We start from the raw sequence: 27,549 nt of genomic DNA on the forward strand, positions 1-27,549 counted from the left end.
GGGTTTCCTCCGGGTGCTCCAGTTTCCTCCCACAGTCCAAAAGATGTGCAGGTCAGGTGAATTGGCCATTGCTAAATTGCCCGTAGTGTTAGGTAAGGGGTAGATGTAGATGTAGATGTAGGGGTAGGGGTATAGGTGGGTTACGCTTCGGCGGGGCGGTATGGACTTGTTGGGCCGAAGGGCCTGTTTCCACACTGTAAATAATCTAATCTAATCTAATCTAAAGAATGGAAACTCTGAGGTTGTGTTCTGCATATGCAACATGATGGCTGAGACTCATTCTGTGTTCATTTACATTTATCCAGTTCTTATACAGGTCTGCAATGAACCAAAAGGCCTGGGTTCAAGTCCCACCTGCTTCAGAGGTGTACTATAACATATTTGAACAAGTTGTTTAAAATACAGTTAGTTCTGCTATAATGCATGTTTCTTCAATGCGAATTTGCTCTAAGGTGATTGAAGTATTTAGACCATTATTTGTAGAACACAAATTTTCCTTACCTGTATTGCCAAAAAGCAATTCCAGTCCCATTAATTAACATGGTAGGCTGTTGCACGATTTTCTTATAACATGGGATCATACGAGAATGGAACTATTGCGTTATATCAGAACCGACTGCTATTCTTGATGAAGGGCTTTTGCCTGAAACGTCGATTTTCCTGCTCCTTGGATGCTGCCAGGCCTGCTGTGCTTTTCCAGCAACACTCTAATCCAGACACTATATGTTGCTCACATCCATTCTCAATAAATAAGACTCATTAGTTTAAAATATTCTTTTATGAGCATAATTATATGGCATTATATATTTATTAAACAAGTCTTTCTCAACTCAATGCTTATGAATGTGCTGACAGTGTTGGATTTGTCAATATAGTTATAAGCATTGATTGTATACATTTTAACTATCATATATTTCATTCACACGTACTCAAACAAACATTCTTTATTTGCTCTGACCTGCAAACTGGCAGAATGTTAAGCTCATTCATTACAGCCATTACACACACCGCATAACAATCTCTTGTATAGGAAGCAGAGCTAATTACAATACAAATTTGAAAAATCTCATGTAATTTTCATATTGTTTTGTATGTAATTGGAGGTGCTGCCACTTTAAGAGACTTGGTAAAGTGACCCGGAGGGGAGGAGCTTGGGAGTAGGCTAGAACCAACTGTAAAGGTGTGAGCACTGTCAATAAAGTGTTCCTATTCAGATTTTTCACTTGTCTACCTGGTATATAATTCAAAGATCCAAAGACAGCACCAATATAATGATGATGTAGGATCTGGCCTATAAACTGTGGGCAAACAACATTTTCTTGTCCAGAAGAGATGTCACCTGCACTTTGGAAATGGTGTAGGATTAAGGAGGTAACATTGAAGGAAGCAGTCATGAGGGGATTTGGGCCACAATGAATGCCAGTAAAGAAGGTACTCACTGCGGAATGGCCTGAGAGAGTGGTTGTGAGAGAACACAGGCTGACAGCTGAAGAAAAGAGTGCACACTTGGGAGTTACTGAAATTGTCACGGTGAGTTGTCATGAGGGGACTCAAGCTGTGGGTGACACCATGAAGCTAACGCAGCCAGTGAGGGAGAGGCCAATACAGGGAACTCAGGCTGCGAATGACTACTAGACTCGAGTGGTGGGAAAATAAAATGGCTAATTTGGAGCAATGGGACCACTTAATGAAGTGTGAGAAAATTAAATTTTATAAGCAGAATGTTTGAATTAATTCTTAAAAGCGATCAAAGTGGCTGAGGACATAAGGGCATCAGTTTTCTTAAACACCATCGAGAGGAAGACCTCTACGATTCTAAGAATTCTGGTGTAACCAAAGAAATCCATGGCATCTCAAGAGCTATGCAATGAGTCAGAAAATTATTTCATATCCATTCTGTTGATAATCATTTTGGTTTTTAAAAACAGGTACAGCACAAAGGAGAGTACATCACCCAATTTGTAGCCACCGCAACAGTGAGAGGAGAGAGATTTTAAAAAAACCTGAGGCAATTCTTTTACACAGAGGGTGGTTTGTGTGTGGAATGAACTTCCTGAGGAAGTGGTGGATGCGGATACAATTACAACATTTAAAAGACTTTTGGATAGATACGTGAATGGGCAAGATTTGGAGGGATATGGACCAGTAGCAGGCAGGTCGTACTAGTTTAGTGGTACCCAAAGGATTATGTTTAGCATGGACTGGTTGACCTGAACTGTTTGTTTCCGTGCTGTATGACTCTATGACGACTGTATGACTCAATGTTAGTAAAATATTGTGAATTCAGAAACTTTGTCCAAGGTTCCTTTGCAGGACCATTTGGTTTGTGAACTCTGAAATAAAGCTATCCAGGAGAAGCTACGACCAAGGAGAGACATGGATTTCAGGCAGCTTTCGAAATTGGTACCTCAGAATTGGCTGCCAACAATGCAATCCAGTTAGCTGACAATGTCCGGGTGCCTTAAATAGTGCAAACTTGGCAGAGTGTAGTACTAATCATAGGATGCAGTTGATATGGTAGGAGTGGCTACAAAGAGTCAATGTTTTGGACTCGAGAGCCCAGTACCACAGATGTAAGCAAGTGGGTCATATTGCCTGAAATTGTCATGTACCATTCAAACAAGAGAAGGTGGGGTCAAAAAGAGGTCAAGAGCACTGAGGTCAAGGCATAAGGTACATGCCACCAACCAAGGAGTAGACTGGGAGTCAGCCAAGTCTGAGAAAGAGGCAGAAAGTCCAGAGTCTGCAGAGTTTCAGTTAAACATCCTGTCGATATGGGGTGAAACTGATTGTTCCTGGGTTCTTCCCAAAATAGGGAAACCAGCAATAATGGAAATGGATATAGGTGCAATGGTGTGCCTGATTCCTGGGTCACTCTATAGGGAGAAGTTGATGCCATTACCATGAAGCATGCCAAGATTGAACTACAGACATACATGGTGCCACTGAAGGGCTTTGTACTGGCAAAAGTACAGTGAAGTGACCAGCATGTAGAATTGCCACATTATTCGGATGCTCCTGGTTACAAAAATTAAGGTTGAGCTGGAGTGTGCTTAATAGACTGATGGACTCATGCATGAGTTGTCAAGAGATCCTGGACAAGTACAAAGATGTCTTCAAAGAAACCCTGGGGTAAATGAAAGGAGTTAAAATTAAATTACAGCTGAAGCCAAAGGCCTGTCCTATGAGTAAAGGCACTCTGGTACCATATACCATCTGGCCTAAAATGGAGGAAGAACTAGAAGGGCTGGTAAATCCCTTTGGCTGGTAAAGCCACTCCAATTATTCCAGTCTTATAAAAAAGATAGCACAGTTAGGATTTGTGGTAACTTTAAGATCATGGTCAATCCAGCCTTGAGTACAGATCAATATCACCTTGTGCTCATAGAAGATGCTCAGTGGACTGGCAAGAGGGAGAAATTTTCAAAAATGGATCTGATATAGGCCTATCTACAGATGGCAATCACAAAGGAGTCTGAGTTGCTGATGATGATAGTGACACGCAGGGGACCTTTCTATTACAAGTGACTTCTTTTTAGCATCATGTCAGCACAGGCTGTGTTCCAGGGAGTCATGGATCAAATATTAAGAGGGTTGCCAGGAGTCTAATGTTAGCGGTATGATATTTTGATGACTGGATGCTCCAAGAGAGCGTTTTTGAAAGATTTCGAAGGAACCCAAAAAGTTTGCAGGAGCATAGCCTACAAATAAAAAGAAAGAAATACAAGTTTTTTAAAGGTTCCATAGAGTATCTTCGCAATGAAGATGCAGTCTGTCATGAAGATCTCTAAACCAGTGAAACGTGTCTCAACTGAGATTGTTCTTGGGACTTGTAAGTTACAATGGCAAGTTCATATTTGATCTAGCAACAGTGCTAAACCCTTGCACTGGTTGCTGAGAAAAGCTTGACTGTGGATATGGACCCAGGAATGTGAGGTGCCTTATTGGGAAGTGAAAAAAGTTGGAAGTATTAATGCATTTGACCCAAAATTGCCACTACAGTGAGCGTGTGATTCCTCGTCTTATGGGGTTGGCACTATAATGTTGCATACCCTACCATTTGGAGTGGAAAGGCCCACCGTGTTCGCATCTAGGTCACTAAGGAAGACATAAGAATTATGGTCAATTCAGGAAAGAAGGAATGAACAATGTGTCTGGCATTAAGAAGTCCACCCATTTCTTTGCGGCAGGCACTTCATGCTACTGACTGACCACAGATCTCAAACCTCCATTTTTGGCCTCTGCCTAGGAATACTACATGCCTTCAAAGATGGGTACTGGCCCTGTCAGCTAACTCATATCAGATCAAATATTTAGAGGCAGAGAAGCATGGCAATGCCCTTGCCACTACTGGGGAATAAAGATATTCCTGACTGGAACATGATAATTCTGTACTTTTCTCAGAATGACAAGGTGCTGGTGTCAGTGGATCAGGTGCAGAATGCTACTTGGGACAATCCAGTTTTAACTGAGTGGGGGACTTAGTCCTGAGAGGGAAGACCAGAGAATCATGTTTGAATTACTGTGGCTGGAAGACACCAGAGGTGGGAGAGCGAAATCAAGAAGGACAAAAAGGTGGGACACTTCAATGGTATTCCAGAGAGGAGAGACTGTGTTGGCCTGGAAATATACATTTGGGGATCAATGGATCCCAGCAGTGTTGGTAGCTTAAACCAGACTATTGCCATATATGATGTAGACTAGGGATTAACTGGTCAGGAGGAGACACTTAGACCAGCTGGTTGCCACACCCCAGCAATGGGGGAAGATCCCTCTGAATAATTAACTCGCTCAGATGGAACCAGGGATGTTGACCAAGCCATGTGTCACCCAGCCAGGATTGGCCATTTCCAGGTAGGACACAGCAGCGGCAACAGGGCAACAACAGCCAATCAGAGAGGAACATACCTGAGGAGCAACAGGAATTTCTTAAGCCCGGGAGTCTACACTAGAAAAATTTCCTGAAATGAGGAGGCGGTTGTCTAGGAACTGCCATCTTCATGAGAGACTAATCATGTCAATGTAGTTGACAGACAATGGCAATGTAGTTTACATCTTGTGTTGGTGGGGGGGGGGGTCTGGTCATTCTTCCATGTTTGCCATACTTATGTAAATGTTCTTAACTTTTACATATGTGTATTATAATGCTTGTAAAATATTAATTTATGCTAATTAATGAGAGCTTCTAAAATAAAGGGAGTAGGGCATTATGTATCTAACAGGAGTGCTGCTCCTTTAAGTGACCTGGAGAGGGTGGAGCTTGGGAATTGTCTCCAATCAGCTGGTGAGGTGTGAGCATCATTAATGAAGTGGTCCTGTTCAGATCAGATTTACCATTTGTCTACCTGGTATATAATCCCTGATTCTGAAGGTATCATGTGAGTTCTTTATTCCATTAAATTTTGGCAGTTAGTCTTGATGATAGTTAAGAGGTTCCACTCTAGTATTGCAGATAAGCTTTGTTATAAAATTAACTTCAAAATAACGGACTGTGTGATTAATCAAGTAGTCTGCTGCTTATTTCCATTCGTCACAATAAAAGGCTTGCTATCACAGAAAAAAGTGACATAGACTATTTATCTGACTTGTATATACGCTACATAGGTTTTAGATTAGATTCTCTACAATATGGAAACAGGCCCTTCGGTCCAATGAGTCCACCTGACCCTCTGAAGAGTAACCCACCCAGAGTCATTCCCCCATGCTACGTTTACCCCTGACTAATGCACCTATGGGCAACTTAGCATATCTAATTCACCTGGCCTGCACATCTTTGGATTGTGGGAAGAAACCGGAGAATGTGGAGGAAACCCATGCTGACACTGGGAGAATGTGCAAACTCCATACAGACGGTTGTCCGAGGCTGGAATCAAACTCAAGACCCTGATGCTGTGAGGCAGCAGTGCTAACCTCTGAGCCACCATGCCGCCCATGAAAGATTAAAGGTGGATTTATAGCTGAGAGAATAGAATAGATGAATTGTCTGTGTTCAGAAACAAGAGGGTAAGAGCTAGTTTGGTAGAGTCCATACTGTCACATTTGTAGTCGGTTTTATTTCATGTTATACATTGCCAATTTTTTATATGTACATCGAGGCTGGAGATTTGTTAGGGAACAATGATTTTTTTTATTTCAGGGATCATTGCTTATTAATGGCCTTATTATCTGTGTTGTTCACCTTATTAATTATCATAATTTTTTCTTAATTGTGGGTGTTGCTGGCTGAACCAGAATTTATTGTCCATCCTTAGTCACCCTTGAGAAGGTGTGGTGAGCTATCTTCTTTAACTGCTGCTGTCTATGTGCTGTACGTGGGCCCACCATGCTGATAGGGAGGGAGTTCCAGGACTTTCACCTAGCCACACTGAATGAATAGAGACATAGAAACAAAGAAAATGGGAGCAGGAGCAGGCCATTCGCCCCTTTATAGCCTGCATCACCATTTGAAATTATCATGATTGAATTTGCACAATCAATCAATCAGTATCCCATTCCCGCTTTGTCTTCATACCTCTTAATCTCTTTAGCTGGATGGGCCACTTACAGCTCCCTGTTGAATATATCTAATAAACTGGCCCCAACAGTTTTATGGTAGAGAATTCCACAGGTTCACAATTCTGTGTGAAGAAGTTCTTCCTCATCTCAGTCCTGAATGGCTAACCCCTTTATTCTTAGACTGTGACCCCTAGTTCTGAACCTCCCCAACATTAGGAACATACTTTCTGCATCTAGCCTGTCCAGTTCCATCAGGATTTTATGTTTCTATGATATCCCCCTCCTTCTTCTAAATTCCAGTGATTACAAGCCCAGTTGATCTAGTTTTCCTTCATATGTCATGCTTCCAAATCATATGAAACAAGTGTCATTATGTTTTGCTGCACAGCATCTTGTCGAGATGCTACAACTGAGAGTCTGTGGCGGCAGGAGGAAATGCTTTTTTGATGTGGTACCAATAAAGCAGGCTGCTTTGTCCGTGAGTGCTGGTGAAGCTGCATTCATCCAGGCAAAAATATTCCCATCACATTCCTGAAGGTGGACTCTTGTACCTATCAAAATTTGAATGACACAATCAGATGTACTTTCTGGAGAAGAGCTATAAACAACATTGAGAGAAAAAAATTCTCCTCATCTCTGTATCACCAATGTTTTCATACTCACCATAAACCTGGCTTTTAATTCCAGACTTATTGGAATCCGAGTCATAGAGATGTACAGCATGGAAACAGACACTTCAGTCCAACTTGTCCATTCTAACTAGTTATCCTCACCCAATCTAATCACACCTGCCAGAATCCGGTCCATATCCCTCCAAACCCTTCTTATTCATATACCCATCCAGATGCCTTTTTAAATGTTGTAATTGTACCAGCCTCCACCACTTTCTTTGGCAGCTCATTCCATACACGTACCACCCTCTGTGTGAAAAAGTTGCCCCGTAGGTCTCTTTTATATCTTTCCCCTCTCACTCCAAACCTATGCCCTCTAGATCTGGACTGCCCAACCACAGGGAAAAGGCTTTGTCTATTTATCCTATCCATGTGCCTCATGATTTTATAAACCTCTGTAAGGTCAGTCCTCAGCCTGTGATGCTTCAGGGAAAACAGCCCCAGCCTATTCAACCTCTTCCTATAGTTCAAATCCTCCAACCCTGGCAACATCCTTGTAAATCTTTTCTGAACCCTTTCAAGTTTCACAACATCCATCCAATAGGAAGGAGACCAGAATTGCAGGCAATACTCCAAAAATGGCCTAACCAATGTCCTGTACAGTTGCAACATGACCTCCCAACTCCTGTACTCAATACTCTGACCAATAAAGGAAAATTTACCAAATGCCTTCTTCAATTTTCTATCTACCTGCAACTCCACTTTCAAGGAGCTATGAACCTGCACTCCAAGGTCTCTTTGTTCAGTATCACTCCCTGGACCTTGCCATTAAGTGTGTAAGTCGTGCTAAGATTTACTTTCACAAATTGCAGTACCCCGCATTTATCTGAATTAAACTCCATCTACTGCTCCTCACCCCATTGGCCCAGCTGATCAATAACCCATTGTGATCTGAGGTAATCTTTTTTGCTGTCCACTCCACCTCCAATTTTGGTGTCATCTGCAAACTTACTAACTGTACCTCTTCTGCTCACATCCAAATCATTTATATTAATGATGAAAAGTGGTGGTCCCAGCACCAATCCTTGTGGCACTCCACTGGTCATAGGCCTCCAGTCTGAAAAACAACCCTCCACCACCACCCTCTGTCTTCTACCTTTGCACCAGTTCTGTATCCAAATGGCTACTTTTCCCTGTGTTCCATGAGATCCAACCTTGCTAACCAGTGTCCCATGGGGAATCTTGTCAAACACCTTACTGAAGTCCATATACATCACGTCTAACACTCTGCCCTCATCAATCCTATTTGTGACTTATTCAAAAATCTCAACCAATTTGTGAGACATAATTTCCCACTCACAAAGTCATGTTGACTATCCCTAATCAGTCCTTGCCTTTCCAAATGCATGTACATCCTGTCCCTCAGGGTTGCCTCCAACAACTTGCCCTCCACTGACGTCAGGCTCATCGGTCTATAGTTTCCAGGCTTTTTCTTACCACTTTTCTTGAATAGTGGCACCACATTAGCCAACCTCCAGTCTTCTGGCACCACATCTGGGACTATCGATGATACAAATATCTCAGCAAGTGGTCCAGCAATCACTTCTGTAGCTTCCCACCGTGTTCTAGGATACACCAGATCAGATCCTGGGGATTTAACCACTTTTATGCATTTCAAGACCTCCAGCACTTGCTCCTGTTCATTTTTCAAAATGTCACTATCTATTTCCCGACATTCTATATCTTCCATGTCCTTTTCCACAGTAAATACTGATGCAAAATATTTGTTTAGTATCTGCCCCATCTCCTGCAGCTCCACTCAAAGGCCACCTTGCTGATTTTTGAGGGTGCCTATTATCTCCCTGGTTACCCTTTTATCCTTAATGTATTTGTAAAAACCCTTTGGACACTCCTTAACTCAATTTGTCAAAGCTATCTCATGTCCCATTTTTGCCCTCCTGATTTCCCTCTTAAGTATACTCCTACTGCCTTTATACTCTTCTAAGGATTTCCTTGATCTATCCTGTCTATACCTGACATATGCTTCCTTCTTTTTCTTAACCAGACCCTCAATTTCTTTAGTCATCCAGCATTCTGTACACCTAACAGCCTTTCCTTTCACCCTAACAGGAATATACTGTCTCTGGACTCTGTTATCTCATTTCTGAAGCCTTCCCATTTTCCAGATGTCCATTTACCTACAAACATCTACCCCCAATCAAATTTTGAAAGTTCTTCCCAGTACCATCAAAGTTAGCCTTTCTCCAATTTTTCTTGGAGCTAAACTCTTCCAGCTATTTTGATCAGTTTGTCAGTGGCCTGACTATACATATTCAATGGGTTCATCCTGTTAAAACAAGATATTTATATTGTGTTAACAGTATCACAAACTGCCAGTTCAAGGCCTTTGGAATTAGGGGAAACATGAATCAAATTAAGATCTTGAGTCTAATAACTGCAACAATCAATGAGTACTTCAAAAGCTAATTACTTAGATCTTAAATTTTACAGTTGTAGTGAGATTGGATTTTGCACAATAAACATTCTGTACTCACTGTGTGTAAGTTGACTTTTTGGGCAATTGATTTCATAAACTTTTTCAGGGGGTCTCAATGTAAACTTGACCATCAACAATTTTTGTGGCAATGAGAAATAGACACAGGCTTATAGAATTATCTTGGCTGCACTAAAGATGTATCATCTCTGCCACACTGTTTTGGTAATGGCAGTACTGGTGCTGATAATTGTCTTTTACCTCTCTCTTTGATGATCCCTCTCAACCTTAAGTGCAAAGCAATCCAATTAATACTGAGCAGTATCTTATTTGGTGTCAAAGCGTGGATTATCATGGGGCTTTGCTACAAGATTAAAGGGCTTTCTTGTCAGAACTCCAAAGAAGCCTATTTCGAATGACATATGATTCTGTTTGGCTCCTGATACATACATTTAGATGTTAGATACCAGAGAAGTGACAGACCTGGCTTGCAGAGACCAGGGGATAATGCCATTGCACCTCAGGAAAACATTGCTTTTGACACCAGTCTCAGAAATACATTGGTTACAGAAAAACAAAAGAAGAAACTAAAATTCAGTGCATGACATTCTTTGAAAGGTCCATCAGGCTGATTATGGGAGAAAAAGACATTTTCACAGTGAGGAGGATAAGAGGTATTGAGAAGCTTGTGGCTGAATTCAACATCTGGAATGAAGGAAATCTTCAGGCAAACAGATTTAATCTGACCAACCAAATGAAAAGCATGGCCATGCATGGAAAGGACATCAGACAGGGGAAAAAAAATGAAGGTCCTTGAAAGAAAAAAATACAGTTTGCTACAATAGTGCGTGACTGCTTGAGAGGTTCTTGCAGCATTCCTTTATATGCTATTTCAATATTGGTATTGATTAGCTTAAAATGAAGGAAGTGAATACTTTGGTTAAATTAAAGATAAAGATAATAGTAATAGAACAAACAGGTAATTTCTAGGTTTGACTGGAAACAATTGCCGACAAAGAAATAGGGACTGGAAGTTATTATTATACTTAATATTATGTAACAGTAAATCTGAAACGCTATGATGTTTTGACAGTATAAACCTCCTCTTAATTATAAAATAAGTATAAGCATTGTTAGTGATTTTCCGAAAGTAGTAGTTGGCTTTTCTAGCTTTCTAATTAAATTCCCACGAAGTGTCATTAGTGGGGGATCTGGATTGATTCACTGACCTTTCTCTAACATTGGTTATATTTTGTTTCTTTCCAAATATAACCTGACACGAGGAAATCTGCTGCTTGCTGATCCAACAGTTTTTAAGCCAGGGCTTGTTTTTCTTGATGACTCAACATAGAGGATGCAGTCAATGCAAAAAGCACTTTAGAGTTGACAGAAGGCGAGCAACTGGCCCAGGGTTAACAATCTCGAACGGTTAATGGAGACATGTCAGCTGCATCTCAGGCTAGGAAATAAAGGTATCACTGCTAAATAGCATCAGCTGGAATAGGGCGTATAGAAAGACATGTCACTGGCAATTACAGATCAGAGAACTGATCTATATCTCTCTCTTTCTCTCTCTTTCGTGTGTGCTCTCTTTCTCTCTGTTTCTTTCTTTCTCTCTCTTTGTCTCGATCTTTCTCTCTGTCTCTCTGTCACTCTAAAGACAGAGGAGCAGAAATTCAGCCATTCAGCCCATTGAGTCTTCTCTGCCACTCAATCATGGCTGATAAGTTTCTCAATCCCATTCTCCCGTTTTCTCCCTGTAACCGTCGATCCACTTGATACTCAAGAACCAATCTATTTCAGTCTAAAATATACTCAATGACTTGACCTCCACACCTTTCTGTGGCAATGAATTCCATAGATTCACTACTCTCCGGCTGAAGAAGTTTCTCCTTACCTCTATTCTAAAAAGTCTTCTCTTTACGCTAAGGTTATGCCCTTCGATCCAAGTCTCTCCTATCAATGGAAACATCTTCCCAAAACCTACTCCATCCAGTATTCTGTATGGTTCAATTAAATCCCCCCCTCCACCCTCTAAACTCCATGGAATATAAACACTCGAACATTCCTCATATGTTAAGCTTTTCATTCCTGGGGCCATTCTTTTGAACCTCCTCTAAACATGCTCCAAGGCCAGTACATCCTTTCTGAGATATGGGGCCCAAAACTGTGCACAATACTCCAAGTGTGGTCTGACCAGAGCTTTATAGAGCCTCAGAATTGCATCCCTGCTTTTATATTCAAGTCCTCTTAAAATAACCACCATTATTGCATTTGCCTTCCGAAGTACTGACTCAACCTGCAAGTTTACCTTGAGAGTATCCTGGACCAGGACTCCCATGTCTCGTTGCACTTCAGATTTCTGAATTTTCTCCCCATTTAGAAAATAGTCCATGCTTCTTTTCTTCCTACCAAAGTGCATGATCTCACACTTTTCCACATTGTACTCCACCTGCCACTTCTTTGCCCACTCTCCTAACCTGTCCAAATCCTTCTGCAGCCTCCCCGACTTCTCATGTTACCTGTCCCTCTACATATCTTTGTATTGTCTGCAAACTTAGCCAGAATGTCCTCGGGTCCTTCAAACAGATCATTAAAGTGAAAAGTTGTGGTCCCAACCCTGAGCCTTGTGGAACACCACTTGTCACCAGCTGCCGTCCTGAGAAAGACCCTTTTATTCCCACTCTCTACTTTCTGCCAGACAGCCAAGCTTCTATCTATGCTAGCTCCTTGCCTCTAATTCTATGGGACCTTATCTTGCTTAGTAGCCTCCTTTGCAGCACCTTGTCAAAGGTGGCTCTCCTTGTCTAACCTGCTTGTTACCTCCTCAAAGTATTCTAGCAGATTTGTCAGGCATGACCTCCACTTGGGAGCTGATTTTTTTTTGTTATTGATTTGATTTAATTTAATTTAGTTTAATTTAATTTCACTTCTTACTAATAAGACTACCCACCTGGCTATCTTTTCAGCTCCCAATCCTGATCCCCTTGCAACCACATCTCCGTGATGCCCACCATGTCATACCTGCCAATTTTGATCTGCGCTAACAAGCTAATTTTTCCTTATTCCTTATACTGCGTGCATTCAGATATAACACCTTCAGTCCTGTATTAACTGTGCTTCTTCTCATTGTCATTCATTTGTCCAATAGTATGATTTATTTGTAATATTTTAATCCTGTTTAAAAGTTCAACTAGGTGACATTTCTCTCTGAAAGAGTGCTCTAACCTATCTGACTCCATCTGAGCTGTTTGCTTACTGCAGGGCTAAAGTTGTTGCTGTTATTGTATCCAGTGTCTTTGTTTGGTAAATTGTTCTTTAATATTGTTGATCAAAGGTACATTTTGTCAAAACTTTTGTCTTCCATTCATCAGGATAATTTGCAAGAAATAGTCTTACACTAATCAGCAAGAATATTACTGGAAGGGGAGACCAATATATATACTATACAAGAGGACTCTGATAGATTCTCATTGCCATGGAGAATGTCCAAGTTAATGATGGCTGACAGATATATTAATATCTGTGTTGCGATGCTATATATCACAAAGGTAGCCAGGTTCGGTACCCATCAGGATGGCCTCCACCGGGATGTTGGGTTCATATCACACTACAGGTGACACAATAGACACTCACGCAGACCCCCTCTCATACACACACTCTCTCTCTGTCTCAGACACACACACATACGCACCCCCCCCCCCCCCCCACTCTCATCCATGCACATCCTCTCACAGGCTTATACTCCATCACACTCACCCGTGCACACTTACATGCACACCCTCACACTTTCTCTTCCTCACATGCGCGCGTGCGCGCACACACACACACACACACATGTGAATCTGCATTTGCAGAATTGTATTTGTAGATACATTCTATTTTTGCTCAAAAAACACACAACCTGCAGGCAGTCAAGCCATCAAACATTTTATAAATTCCTACTTTGGAAATAGAACCAGTCTGACTCAAAATTGGGGTACAGACAGACTCTAACCTCTCACTTTTATGCATTGTCTAAGCTGAGATATCAGCTTTATTTTACAAAAGCTTAAGTTATCTGAGAATGTGACTTGAAAGAAGTTCTGGGATTTAAATTTAATGAAATGAAACATCCAACCTCTTCTAAATGATGAAAGACTTAACCAGTCTAGGATTGTTCAATATATTGTTTTAATTGCATGACACTGTGACCTTTTGCTAAACATTCTGTGTCTTATGATCCTGCCCCACTAGTTACCTGATGAAAGAGCAATGCTGTGAAAGCCAGTACTTCCAAATAAATCTGTTGGACTATAACCTGTTGTATTGTGATTTTTAACTTTATCCCAAAACTTGACAGGTCATATCAAATAGCACACTGTTTGCAATAAGCAAGTTACTGAGAATGCCCAATCGGCCAGCACTTGCAATACTCAACAGTTTATTTAATCACACATCACATTACATGTGATTCTACATTTGGAAAACATTTATTACATAATGCTGCCTATGTGAAGAACTATGCTAAAAACCAATCTTAGATTGTGAGTTGGGTTTAGAGAGTGAACCACCTGTATGTATTTGAAACTACATATATGAATATACAGGGCTCTTTGTTCTTTGCAGACAGAAAGAACATGTACATGCACTGTGCCTGTTTCAACTCAAAAAAAGGTATATTTTCAGGCAATGTCTTGACCATCAGAATAAAACCTGCCTTGTTTGAAATTTAAATATAATTTGGCAGTTAACTGTCAGCATGTACAGATTAATTTACAAAGAAACAAGAACAGTGTGATGAAGAGTTTTGCTGATATTAAGGGCATACTTTGTTTTCAAGTGTTTATACCTTATTGGAGAAAGTGAGGACTGCAGATGCTGGAGATCAGAGCTGAAAATGTGTTGCTGGAAAAGCGCAGCAGGTCAGGCAGCATTCAAGGAACAGGAGAATCGACGTTTCGGGCATAAGCCCTTCTTCAGGAAAATCCCGAAATGTCGATTCTCCTGTTCCTTGGATGCTGCCTGACCTGCTGCGCTTTTCCAGCAACACATTTTCAGCTCTTTATACCTATTGACAAGAATTGTGCATGTACATTGGGGTGCATTCAAAAATGTGTATTTAAATCATTGATTTAAACTTTGATAGTTTACTGCAAAGGGTATCAGGGAGTAAGGTTCAAAAAAGAGCTGGTGTAAATACTTTCTCTGTTTAATTCAATCACTCATGGGATGTGGGCATTGCTGGTTGGATCAGGGTTTATTGGCCATCCCTAGTAGTCCTTGTGAAGGTGGTGGTGGTGAGCTGCTTATTTAAACTGTAGTATTTACATGGTGCAGCTAAACTTAATTTTGATGCTTCTGCAATGATGCTTCTGCAACAGGATTTGCTTTGTAAAACTAATTAATTTCTGAAATCAAATTCTCCAGAGCAATATTTGGGGCAAGTTGAACACGCAATTAGGTTTAATGGCCAACTATGTAAATGTATATACTATGAAATCTGCAAGTAAACAAAGACTATAATAACAGGAAAGGACAATTACCTTTATAAATAAAACTGTCAGGGTTGGCATAAGAGCTTGGCAAATGTAAAAAATAGCATTTGTCTGATTCTAAAGCATTCACATTAATCTGCAGAGGGAAACTTTCTGGCAACTGAACAGTCAGCCAATACCAGATTCCTGCATTACCTAGCAATATTCTCATGTAGACTCATTGTTTGAGTTGTATTGATATGTTAGCTGAGATCGAATGCTGCAGAACAGGTCAGGCACATAGTTCATTGAAAGTTGCATCACAGTGTGGTAAAGATGGCATTTGACATGCTTGAATTCATTGCTCAGGTCATTGAGTTTGGGATTTGGGACATGATGTTGCATGATGTTACAGGACATTGGTGAGGCACTTTTGGAATACTGTGTACAGAACTCATAGCCCTATTATAAAGGGGGACATTATTAAATTGATGAGGGTGCAGAAAAGATGGACAAGGATGTCAGAGGGATTAAAAGGTTTGTGTTATAGGGAAAGGCTGGATAAACTGGGACTTTTTTTTTCACTGGAGCATAGGAGGTTGAGGAGTGACCCTTAGAGGTTTATAAAATCATGAGGGGTATGACTAAGGTGAATAGCAAAGGTCTTTTTCCGAAGTTGGGGTTTCAAAACTAGAGAACATTGTTTTAAGGTGAGAGAAAAAAGATTTACTAATGACCTGAGGGGCAACTTTTGTTTTCCACAGGGTGGCTCCTGTATGGAATTAACTGCCAGGGAAATGGTAGATGCTGGCACAGTTACAACATTTAAAAGACATTTTGACAGGTATATGAATAGGAAGGGTTGAGAAGAATGTGGGCCAAATGCAGTTAAATGGGATGGAGGTCCTGGGCCTCCTTCACCGCCGATCCCTCACCACCCGACACCTGGAGGAAGAACGCCTCATCTTCCGCCTCAGAACACTTCAACCCCAGGGCATCAATGTGGACTTCAACAATTTCCTCACTTCCCCTTCCCCCACCTCACCCCAGTTCCGAACTTCCAGCTCAGCACTGTCCCCATGACTTGTCCGACCTGCCTATCTTCTTTTCCACCTATCCACTCCACCCTCCTCCCTGACCTATCACCTTCATCCCCTCCCCCACTCACCCATTGTCCTCTATGCTACTTTCTCCCCACCCCCACCCTCCTCTCATTTATCTCTCCATCCTTCAGGCACTTTGCCTGTATTCCTGATGAAGGGCTTTTGCCCGAAACGTTGATTTTACTGCTCCTTGGATACTGCCTGAACTGCTGTGCTTTTTCAGCACCACTAATCCAGAATCTGGTTTCCAGCATCTGCAGTCATTGTTTTTACCTAGTTTAGTTTAGTTTAGGAAATTTGTTCAACATGGACGTGTGGACTGAAGTGTCTGTTTCTGTGCTGTATGACTCTATAACTAGCCACTAGGTGGTGTACTTGAGAGATGATGGTGATCGGGCAAATACTGGAGTGCCATGTGAGGAGGGTCCCCGTACAAGTTCATTTTTCAAAGGGCAGAAATAGCAGTGGCTCAGTGCCCACTGAGAGGAGGCAGGTGACTAATTTAAATAACTAAAGGGCCATTTGGTAGCCATTTTTCCAAGCTGCTGACATTTACTCCCTTCTTTGAGAGTCCTGGGGATCACCTGCTTCCACTCTGATTCAATAGCTTCACAGATAGCAGATAAGTCCCAAGCAGCTGGCCTTGAATGGTCTGGTCATGTGAACATAAGAATAAGTATAGGTTACTCAACTCTTTGAGCCTGTTTGGCCATTCAGTAAGATTGTGGCTCATTTTAACCTCCACTCTACATTCCTGCGTATTAGATTAGATTCCTTACAGAGTGGAAACAGGCCCTTTGGCCCAACAACTCCACACAGACCCTCCAAAGAGTAACCCACCTAGACCATTTCCCTCTAACTAATGCACCTAGCACCATGGGCAATTTAGCATGGTCAATTCAACTGACCTGCACATCTTTGGATTGTGGGAGGAAACCGGAGCACACGGAGAAAACCCATGCAGACACGGGAAGAATGTGCAAACTCCACACAGACAGACAGTCGCCCAAGGCTGGAATTGAACCTGGGAACCCTGACGCTGTGAAGCAGCAGTGCTAACTACTGAGCCACCGTGCTGTCCACTGATTATTCCTGATTAACTTTTCATGCCCTTGATAATCAAGAATTTATCGAACTGTGCCTTCAAAATATTTGAAGATTCTGCACCCCCTGCCTTTAGAAGAAGGGAATTCCTAAGGCCCAAATCTCTGAAAGAAAAATATGTTTCCTCATCTCTGTCTTAAATGGGTGACCCCTTATTTTTTCAACTATGACCCTTTTAGATTCTCCGACAATAGCCAAAATCCTCCTACATCTACCCTGTCCAGTCTCTACAGGGCTTTACATTGAAGATAGAAGGGTACAGCACAGGAAGAAGTCCTTTGGCACATGATAGTGTGCCAAACTTGGCACCAAATTAAACTAATCTCTTCTGCCTGCCCTTGGTCAATGTCTCTCCATTCCTTGCATGTTTACATGCTTTTCTGAAAGTCCCTTCAATGCCCCTTTGGTGTCTGCCTTCACCCCAACCCATGGCAGCACGTTCCAGACTCCTATCACCCTCTGTGTAAAAAAGAAAAGCTTGCCTCTCTCATTTCCTTTGAACTTCCCTCCACTACCTTAAATACATGCCACCTAATATTAAATCTTATAGTATCTTTTATGTTTCAATTATTTCACCTCTGACTCTTCTAAACTTCAGAGAATATAGGCTGAGTCTGTCTAACTTTTCTTCATAAGTCATAGAGTCATAGAGATGTACAGCATGGAAACAGACCCTTCGGTCCAACTCGTCCATGCCGACTAGACATCCCAATCCAATCTAGTCTCACTTGCCAGCACCTGGCCCATATCTCTCCAAACCCTTCCTATTCACATACCCATCCAAATGCCTCTTAAATGTTACAATTGTACCAGCCTCCACCACTTCCTCAGGCAGCTCATTCCATACACGTACCACCCTCTGTGTGAAAAAGTTGTCCCGTAGGTCTCGTTTATATCTTTCCCCTCTCACCCTAAACCTATGCCCTCTAGTTCTGAGGACTCCCCAACCGCAGGGAAAAAACTTTGCCTATTTATCCTATCCATGCCCCTCATAATTTTGTAAACCTCTATAAGGTAGAGGTAAACCTCAGCCTCAGATGCTCCAGAGAAAACAGCCACAGCCTGTTCAGCCTCTCCCTATAGCTCAAAGCCTCCAACCCTAGCAACACCCTTGTAAATTTTTTCTGAACCCTTTCAAGTTTCACGGCATCTTTCTGATAGGAAGGAGATCCGAATTGTACACATTCTTCCAACAGTGGCCTAACCAATGTCCTGTACAGCCATAACATGACCTCCCAACTCTTGTATTCAATACTCTGACCAATAAAGGAAAGCATACCAAATGCCGCCTTCACTATCCTATCTACCCGCGACTCCACTTTCAAGGAACCATGAACCTGCACTCCAAGGTCTCTTTATTCAGCAACACTCCCTAGGACCTTACCATTAAGAGTATACATCCTGCTAAGATTTGCTTTCCCAAAATGCAGCACCTCGCATTTATCTGAATTAAATTCCATCTGCCACTTCTCAGCCCATTGGTCCATCTGGTCAAGATCCTGTTGTAATCTGCGGTAACCCTCTTCACTGTCCACTACACCTCCAATTTTGGTGTCATCTCCAAACTTACTAACTGTACCTCTTATGCTCACATCCAAATCACTTATGTAAATGACAAAAAGTAGAGAACCCAGTACCGATCCTTGTGGCACTCCACTGGTCACAGGCCTCCAGTCTGAAAAACAACCCTCCACCACCCTCTGTCTTCTACCTTTGAGCCAGTTCTGTATCCAAATGGCTAGTTCTCCCTGTATTCCATGAGACCTAATCTTGCTAACCAGTCTCCCATGGGGAACCTTGTCGAACACCTTACTGTGCTCATTTAATGACATCTACTGCTCTGCCCTCATCAATCGTCTTTGTTTCTTCTTCAAAAAACTCAATCAAGTTTGTGAGACATGATTTTCCATGCACAAAGTCATGTTGACTATCTCGAATCAGTCCTTGCCTTTCCGAATACATGTACATCCTGTCCCTCACGATTCCCTCCAACAACTTGCCTATCACCGAGGTCAGGCTCACTGGTCTATAGTTCCTTGGCTTGTCCTTACCATCCTTCTTAAACAGTGGCACCACGTTTGCCAACCTCCAGTCGTCCGGCACCTCACCTGTGACTATTGATGATACAAATATCTCAGCAAGAGGTCCAGCAATCACTTCTCTAGCTTCCCGCAGAGTTCTAGGGTACACCTGATCAGGTCCTGGGGATTTATCCGCCTTTATCTGGTTCAAGACATCCAGCACTTCCTCCTCTGTAGTCTGGACATTTTGCAAGATGTCACCATCTATTTCCCTACAGTCTATATCTTCCATATTCTTTTCCACAGTAAATACTGATGCAAAATACTCATTTATTATCTCCCCCATTTTCTGTGGCTCCTTGCTGATTTTCAAAGGCTGCCTTGCTGATCTTTGAGGGGCCCTTTTCTCTCCCTAGTTACCCTTTTGTACTTAATGTATTTGTAAAAACTCTTTGGATCGCCTTAATTCTATTTTCCAAAGCTATCTCATGTCCCCTTTTTGCCCTTCTGATTTCCCTTTTAAGTATTCTCCTACTTTCTTTAATCTGTTCTATGGAGTCACTCGATCTATCCTGTCTATACCTTATATATGCTTCCTTCTTTTTCTTAACCAAACCCTCAATTTCTTTAGTCATCCAGCATTCCCTATACCTACCAGCCTTCCTTTCACTCTTGACAGGAATATACTTTCTCTGGATTCTCGTTATCTCATTTCTGAAGGCTTCCCATTTTCCAGCAGTCCCTTTATCTTCGAACATCTGCCCTCAATCGGCTTTTGAAAGTTCTTGCCTAATACTGTCAAAATTGGCCTTTCTCCAATTTAGAACTTCAACTTTTAGACCTGGTCTATCCTTTCCCATCACTATTTAAAATCTAATAGAATTATGGTCGTTGGCCCCAAAGTGGTCCCCCACTGACACCTCAGTCACCTGCCCTGCCTTATTTCCCAAGAGTCGGTCAAGTTTTGCACCTTCTCTAGTGGGTACATCCACATACTGAATCAGAAAATTGTCTTGTATGCACTTAACAAGTTCCTCCCCATCTAAACCTTTAACACTATGGCAGTCCCAGTCTATATTTGGAAAGTTAAAATCCCCTACCATAACCACCCTATTATTCTTACAGATAGCTGAGATCTCCTTACAAGTTTGTTTCTTAATTTCCTTCTGACTATTAGGGGTCTATAATACAATCATCCCTTTCTTATTTCTCAGTTCCACCCAAGTAACTTCCCTGGCTGTATTTCCAGGAATATCCTCCCTTGGCACAGCTGTATTGCTATCCCTTATCAAAAATTCCACTCCCCCTCCTCTCTTGCCTCCCTTTCTATCCATCCTGTAGCATTTGTATCTTGGAACATTAAGCTGCCAGTCCTGTCCATCCCTGAGTCATGTTTCTGTAATTGCTATGTTACCCCAGTCCCACTTTCCTAACCATGCCCTGAGTTCATCTGCTTCCCTGTTAGGCCCCTTGAATTGAAATAAATGCAGTTTAATTTATTAGTCCTACCTTGTCCCTGCTTTGTCCCTGCCTGCCCTGACTGTTTGACTCGCTTCTGTTCTCAACTGTACCAGTCTCAGATTAATCTCTTTCCTCACTATCTCCCTGGGTCCCCCCCCCCCCCCACCTTACTAGTTTAAATCCTCCTGAGCAGCTCTAGCAAATTTCCCTGCCAGTATATTAGTCCCCTTCCAATTTAGGTGCAATCTGTCCTTCTTGTACAGGTCACTTCTACCCCAAAAGAGATTCCAATGATCTGCTCTATCCTCCTATTCCTGCCCTCACTAGCTCGTAGCACCGGGAGTAATCCAGATATTACTACTCTCGAGGACCTCCTTTTTAAATTTCTGCCTAACTCTCTGTAATCTCCCTTCAGAATCTCAACCTTTTCCCTTCCTATGTCGTTGGTTCCAATATGGGCAATGACCTCTTGCTGGCCCCTCTCCCCTGTGAGAACATTCTGCATCCTCTCTGAGACATCCTTGATTCTGGCACCAGGGAAACAACACACCATTCTGCTTTTTCACTGCTGGCCACAGAAACGCCTGTCTGTACCTCGGACTACAGAATCCCCTGACACAATTGATCTCTTCGAAGTTGATGTACCCCTCATTGCGTTAAAGCCAGTCTCAATACCAGAAACTTGGCTGTTTGTGCTATGTTCCCCTGAGAATCCATCAACCCTATATTTCCCAAAACAGCATACCTGTTTGAAATGGGTATATCCACAAAAGACTCCTGCACTAGGCGCCTACCTCTCCTACCTTTCCCGGAGTTAACCCATCTATGTGACTGTATCTGAGGCTTTCCCCCCTTCTTATAACTGCCATCCATCACATACTGTAGCTGTTGCAAATTCCTCATTGCTTCTGTTTCTCCAACCGATCCATCCGATCTGATAAGATTCACATCCAACAGCATTTATGGCAGATATAATCCACAGTAACTCTTAAACTCTCTTTAAACTTCCACATCATTCTGCTCTGAAAGAAATCGGATGCTGTGAAACAGGAAATAAAACCAGAAATGGCTGGAAAAGCTCAGGTATGGCAGCACCTGTGAAGAGAAATCAGCGTTACATTTCAGGTCCGGTGTTCTGAGGAAGGTCACCAGACCGCAAACATTACTTCTCATTTCTCCTCACAGATACTGCCAGACCAGCTGAACTTTTCCAGCAATTTTTGTTTTTGTTTCTGTTCCTTCCAGATATTAGTTTGATAATCTTTCTGTAACCTGCTTCAAACACATTAATATGCTTCTGTAAGTACAGTGACCAGTGCTTTTGTATTATTTATTCATGGAATATGGGTGTCATAGACTGGACAAGTGTTTATTGTTCACTTGTTCAAGGGAGGTTACTGAGATACAAATAGGAGGGGGGTGGGGCTGGGGGTAGGTAGCAGAGAGTTTAATAGGTAGATGGCGGTGGGGATAATGGTGATAGGTCAGAGGGGACAGTGGAGCCGATAGGTGGGAAGGAAGATGGACAGGTCGGACAGGTCAAGAGGGCAGTGCTGAGTGGGAAGATTGGATCTGGGATAAGGTGGGGGGAGGGGAAATGAGGAAACTGGTGAAATCCACATTGATCCCATATGGTTGGAGGGTCCCAAGGTGGAAGATAAGGTGTTCTTCCTCCAAGCCTCAGGCTCTAAGGGTTTGGTGATAGAAGAGGCCCAGGACATGCATGTCCTTTGGGGTATTAGTGTTCAGCCATGGGGTGGGGAGATTGTTCTGTGCATGTGTCCCAGGGATGTTCTCTGAAGCATTCTGCAAGTAGGCCTCCTGTCTCCCCGATGTAGAGGAAACCACATCGGGAGCAATGGATACAGTAAATGACCTGTGTAGAAGTTCAGGTAAATCTCTGTCGGATGCAGAAGAATCCTTTGGGACCTTTAACAGAGGTAAGGGTTGTGTGTGGATGCAGGTTTTGCAATTCTTGCAGTGGCAGGGGAAGGGTGAGTTGGTGGGGGTGGGGGGTGGCATGGACCCAACAAGAGAGTTGCAGAGCGAGTGGTCTTTATGGAATGCAGATAGGGGTGGGGAGGGAAATATATCCCTTGTGGTGGGGTCTGTTTGTAGGTGGTGGAAATGCGGAGGATGTATACGTAGGTTGGTGGAGTGGTAGGTGAGGACCAGAGAGTTCTGTCCTTGTTGCGATTGGACGGGTGAGATTCAAAGGCAGAGGGGTGGGATTAAAAGGTGGAAATGCAGGAAGTGGATGAGATGAGCTGGAGGGTTTCATTGACCACGTGGGAGGGAAAATTGCAGTTTTTGAAGAAGGAGGCCATCTGGTATGTTCTGTGGTGGAATTGCTCCTCCTAGGAGCAAATGTGGCTGAGGCAAAGAAATTGGGAATAAGGGATAGCATTTTTACAGGAGGCAGGTTGGAAGGGGGCATAGTCCAGGTAGCTATGGGAGTTAGTGGGTTTATAGTAGATGTCTGTGTTGAGTCGGTCACCATTAATGGAGAGGGAGATGAGGAAGGAGAGGGAGGTGTCTGAGATGGTCCAGGTGAACTTAAGGTCGGGGTGGAATGTGTTAGTGAAGTTGATCAACTGTTCAGGAGAAAGCGAGGACTGCAGATGTTTTTTGGTCAGAGTCAAGAGTGTGGTGCTGGAAAAGCACAGCAAGTCAGGCAGTATCCAAGGAGCAAGAGAATCGGTGTTTCGAGCATAAGAATTTCATGAGGAATAAGGCTTGTGAGCAGAGTGGGTGAACAGATAAATGGGAGCGGCGTGGGGCTGGGGAAAAGGTAGCTGAGAGTGTGATAAGTAGACAGAGGTGAGGGTAATGCTGATAGGTCGGAGGGGAGGGTTGAGCAGATAGGTGCGAAAGAAGATGGACAGGTCATGAGTGCAGAGCTGAGTTGGAAAGTTAGAACTCGAATAAGGTGGGGGGAGGGGAAATGAGCAAACCGGTGAAGACAACATTGATGCCGTGTGGTTGGAGGGTCCCAAGGTGAAAGATGAAGCATTCATCCTCCAGATGACGGGTGGTGATGGTGTGGCAATGGAGGAGGCCCAGGACCTGCATGTCTTTGAGGGAGTTGAGGTGTTCAACAATGGGGCGATGGGGTTGGAGGTGCGAGTATCCTAGAGATGTTCTTTGAACCATGCTGGAAGTAGGTGTCCTATCTCCCCAATGTAGAAGAGAATACATCAGGAGCAACAGATACAGTAAATGACATATGGAAGTGAAGGTAAAACTGATGGATATGAAACACACCTTTGAGGCCTTGGACAGAGGTGTGAATGCAGATGTTTGCAATTCCTGCGGTGGCAGGAAAAGATGCCAGGAGGGGTGGTGGGTTGGTGGGGCACGTGGACCTAACAAGCAATGGTCTTTATGGCAAGCGGAACGGGGTTGGGAGGAAAATCTATCCCTGGTGGTCAGGTCCATTGTAGGTGGCGGAAATGGTGGCGGATGATGCGATGTATATGGAGTTTGGTGGGGTGGATGGTGAGGACCAGGGAGGTTCTGTCCTTGTGGTTGGAAGGCCAGGAAGTGGATCAGATGCACTGGACGGCATCATCAACGATGTAGGAGGGGAAATTGCAGTTTTGAAGAAGGAAGCCATCTGGTGTGTTCTGTGGTGGAACTGGTCCTTCTTGTAGCAGATGCGGCGGAGAAGTTAGGAACAAGGGGCAGGAGGTAGGGTGGGAGGAGGGTAGTCCAGGTAGTTGTGGGAGTCAGTAGGTTTCTAGAAGATGTCCTTGTTGAGGCGGTGATGGAGATGGAGAGGTCCAGGAAGGGGAGGGAGGTGTCTGAGATGGTCCAGGTGAACTTAAGGTTGGGCTGGAATGTATTGGTGAAGTTGATGAACTGCTCAACCTCCTTGAGGGAGCACAAGGTGGTGTTGATGCAGTCATCAATATAGTGGAGGAAAAGGTGGACAATGGTACCAGTGTAACTGCAGAAGATGGACTTTTCCACGAAACTGACAAAGAGACAGGCATAGATGGGGCCCATGCGGGTGCTCATGGCTACCCTTTGGTCTGAAGGAAGTGGGAGGATTCAAAGGAGAAATTATTGAGGTTGAGGACCAGTTCAGCCAAACGACTGAGTGGGTCAGTGGAAGGGTACTGGTGGGGACGACTGGAGAGGAAGAAAGGCCTTCATCATGATGGATGGATGTTTATAGGGACTCAGAATTTCCAAGGTGAAGATGAGGCCGGGGAAACGAAAGTCGTGGGTGGTATCTCGAACATAGGTGGGGTAGGGGACAGGGTGGTGTCAATGTTTGTGGAGATGAGGTTGGTGGGACAGGAGTAGGTTGAGACAATAGGTAGATTGGGGCAGTCAGGTTTGTGAATTTTGGGTAGGAAGTAGAAATGGGTGGTGTGGGGTTCCCGAACTATGATGTTTGAGGCTGTTGGTCGGAGATCTCCTGAAGTGATGAGGTTGTGGATGGTCTGGGAGATGATGGTTTGGGGATGGGACGTGAGGTCATAGTCAAAGAGGCAGTAGGAGGAGGTGTTTGTAAGTTGGCACCTGGCTTCAGTGGTGTAGAGGTCATTGCGCCAAACTACCACTGCCCCCGCCCCCTTCTGCTGGTTTGATGGTGAGGTTGGGGTTGGAGCACAGGGAGTGGAGTCCTGAACATTAGAAGGGTGAGTGGTTGGAATGGGTGAAGGGGTGGACATATTGAAGTAGTCAATGTCCCGGCAACTGTTGGAAATAAAGAGATCGAGGGCAGTTAACAAGCCAACACTGAGTGTCTAGCAGGATAGGGTGTGTTGAAGCAGGAGAAGGGGTCCTTGGAGGGTGGATGGGAGTCCTCGATGGTTTCACACAGCAACAATCTGAAGCCCATCTAACCTACACTATTCAATTCTCATCCATATGCCTATCCAATAACCATTTAAATGCCCATAAAGTTGGCGAGTCTCCAACTGTTACAGGCAGTACATTCCATGTCCCTACTACTAAGTAAAGAAACCACCTCTGATATCTCTCCTATATCTATCAACCCTCAATTTGAAGCTATGCCCCCTTGCGCCAGCTATCACCATCCTAGGAAAAAGGTTCTCACTGTCCACCGATCTAACCCTCTAGTTATCTTAATATGTCTCAATTAAGGCACCTCTAAACCTCCTTCTCTCTAATGAAAACAGCCTCAAGTCCCTCAACCTTTCCTCATAAGGCCTTCCCTGCATATCAGGCAACATCCTAGTGAATCTCCTCTGAACTCTTTCCAAAGCTTCCACATCCTTCCTATAATGCAGTGACCAAAACTGTATGCAATACTTCAAGTCCGGCCGCACCAGAGTTTTGCACAGCTGTAGCATGACCTTGTGGTTCCAAAACTTAATCCCTCTACTAGTGAAAGCTAACACACCATATGCCTTCTTAACAGCCCAATCAACCTGGGTGGCAACTTTGAGGGTTTTATGTACATGGACTCTGAGATATTTCTACTCATCGATACTGCCAAGAACCTTACCATTAGCCCAGTACTCTGCATTCCTGTTACTCCTTCCAAAGTGAGACACCTCACACTTTTCCACATTAAATTCCATTTGCCACCTCTCAGCAGCTTATTTATGTCCATCTGTAACCTACAACATCTTTCGGCACGATCAACCTTAGTGTTGTCCGCATATTTACTAACCCATCCTACTATGCTCTCATCCAGGTTGTTTATAAAAACGACAAAGTGCAATGGACCTAAAACAGATCCTTGTAATACACCACTAGTAACTGGACTATTGATGAACATTTCCTATCAACCATCACCCTCTGTCTTCTTTCAGCCAGCCAATTTGTGATCCAAACCGCCAAATTGCCCTCAATTCCATGCCTCCGTATTTTGTGCAGTAGCCCACTATGGGGAACCTTATCAAATGCCTTACTGAAATCCATATACACCACAGGAATGGCTTTGCCTTCATCCATCTGTTTAGTCATCTTTGCAAAGAACTCAAAGGTTTGTGAGGCACAACATATCCTTCATAAAACCATGTTGACTATCCCTAATCAACTTATTCCTTTCTGGATGACTATAACTCCAACTTTTATAAGCTTTTCCAACACTTTACCCACAACCAAAGTAAGGCTTACTGGTCTATAATTACCAGGTTCTGGATTAGTGGTGCTAGAAGAGCACAGCAGTTCAGGCACCATCAAAGGAGCAGCAAAAACGATGTTTCAGGCAACAGCCCTTCATCAGGAATAAAGGCAGTGAGCCTGAAGCGTGGAGAGATAAGCTAGAGGAGGGTGGGGATGGGGAGAAAGTAGCATAGAGTACAATGGGTGAGTGGGGGAGGGGATGAAGGTGATAGGTCAAGGAGGAGAGGGTGGAGTGGATAGGTGGAAAAGGAGATAGGCAGGTAGGACAAGTCCGAACAAGTCATAGGGACAGTGCTGAGCTGGAAGTTTGGAACTAGGGTGAGGTGGGGGAAGGGGAAATGAGGAAACTGTTGAAGTCCACATTGATGCCCTGGGGTTGAAGTGTTCCGAGGCGGAAGATGAGGCATTCTTCCTCCAGGCGTCTGGTGGTGAGGGAGCGGCGGTGAAGGAGGCCCAGGACCTCCATGTCCTCAGCAGAGTGGGAGGGGGAGTTGAAATGTTGGGCCACGGGGTGGTGTGGTTGATTGGTGCGGGTGTCCCGGAGATGTTCCCTAAAGTGCTCTGCTAGGAGTCGCCCAGTCTCCCCAATGTAGAGGAGACTGCATCGGGAGCAACGGATACAATAAATGATATTAGTGGATGTGCAAGTAAAACGTTGATGGATGTGGAAGGCTCCTTTGGGGCCTTGGATAGAGG

General features: G+C 43.3%; 1 protein-coding gene across 2 annotated transcripts in view; it reads right to left on the minus strand.

Moving 5' to 3' along the window:
- Window positions 1-596: 596 nt before the first annotated feature.
- Window positions 597-27,549, minus strand: part of dipk1c (divergent protein kinase domain 1C) — a 135,526-nt gene continuing 108,573 nt past the window's right edge. For both annotated transcript variants that reach the window (XM_072570640.1, XM_072570639.1), the window contains one exon: window positions 597-7,046. In XM_072570640.1, the coding sequence (XP_072426741.1) occupies window positions 6,996-7,046 (51 nt within the window). In that variant the 3' untranslated portion in view covers window positions 597-6,995. The remainder of the gene's footprint in view (window positions 7,047-27,549) is intronic.

The sequence above is a fragment of the Chiloscyllium punctatum genome, chromosome 5, assembly GCF_047496795.1.
Source record: "Chiloscyllium punctatum isolate Juve2018m chromosome 5, sChiPun1.3, whole genome shotgun sequence".
Taxonomy (NCBI): Eukaryota; Metazoa; Chordata; class Chondrichthyes; order Orectolobiformes; family Hemiscylliidae; genus Chiloscyllium; species Chiloscyllium punctatum.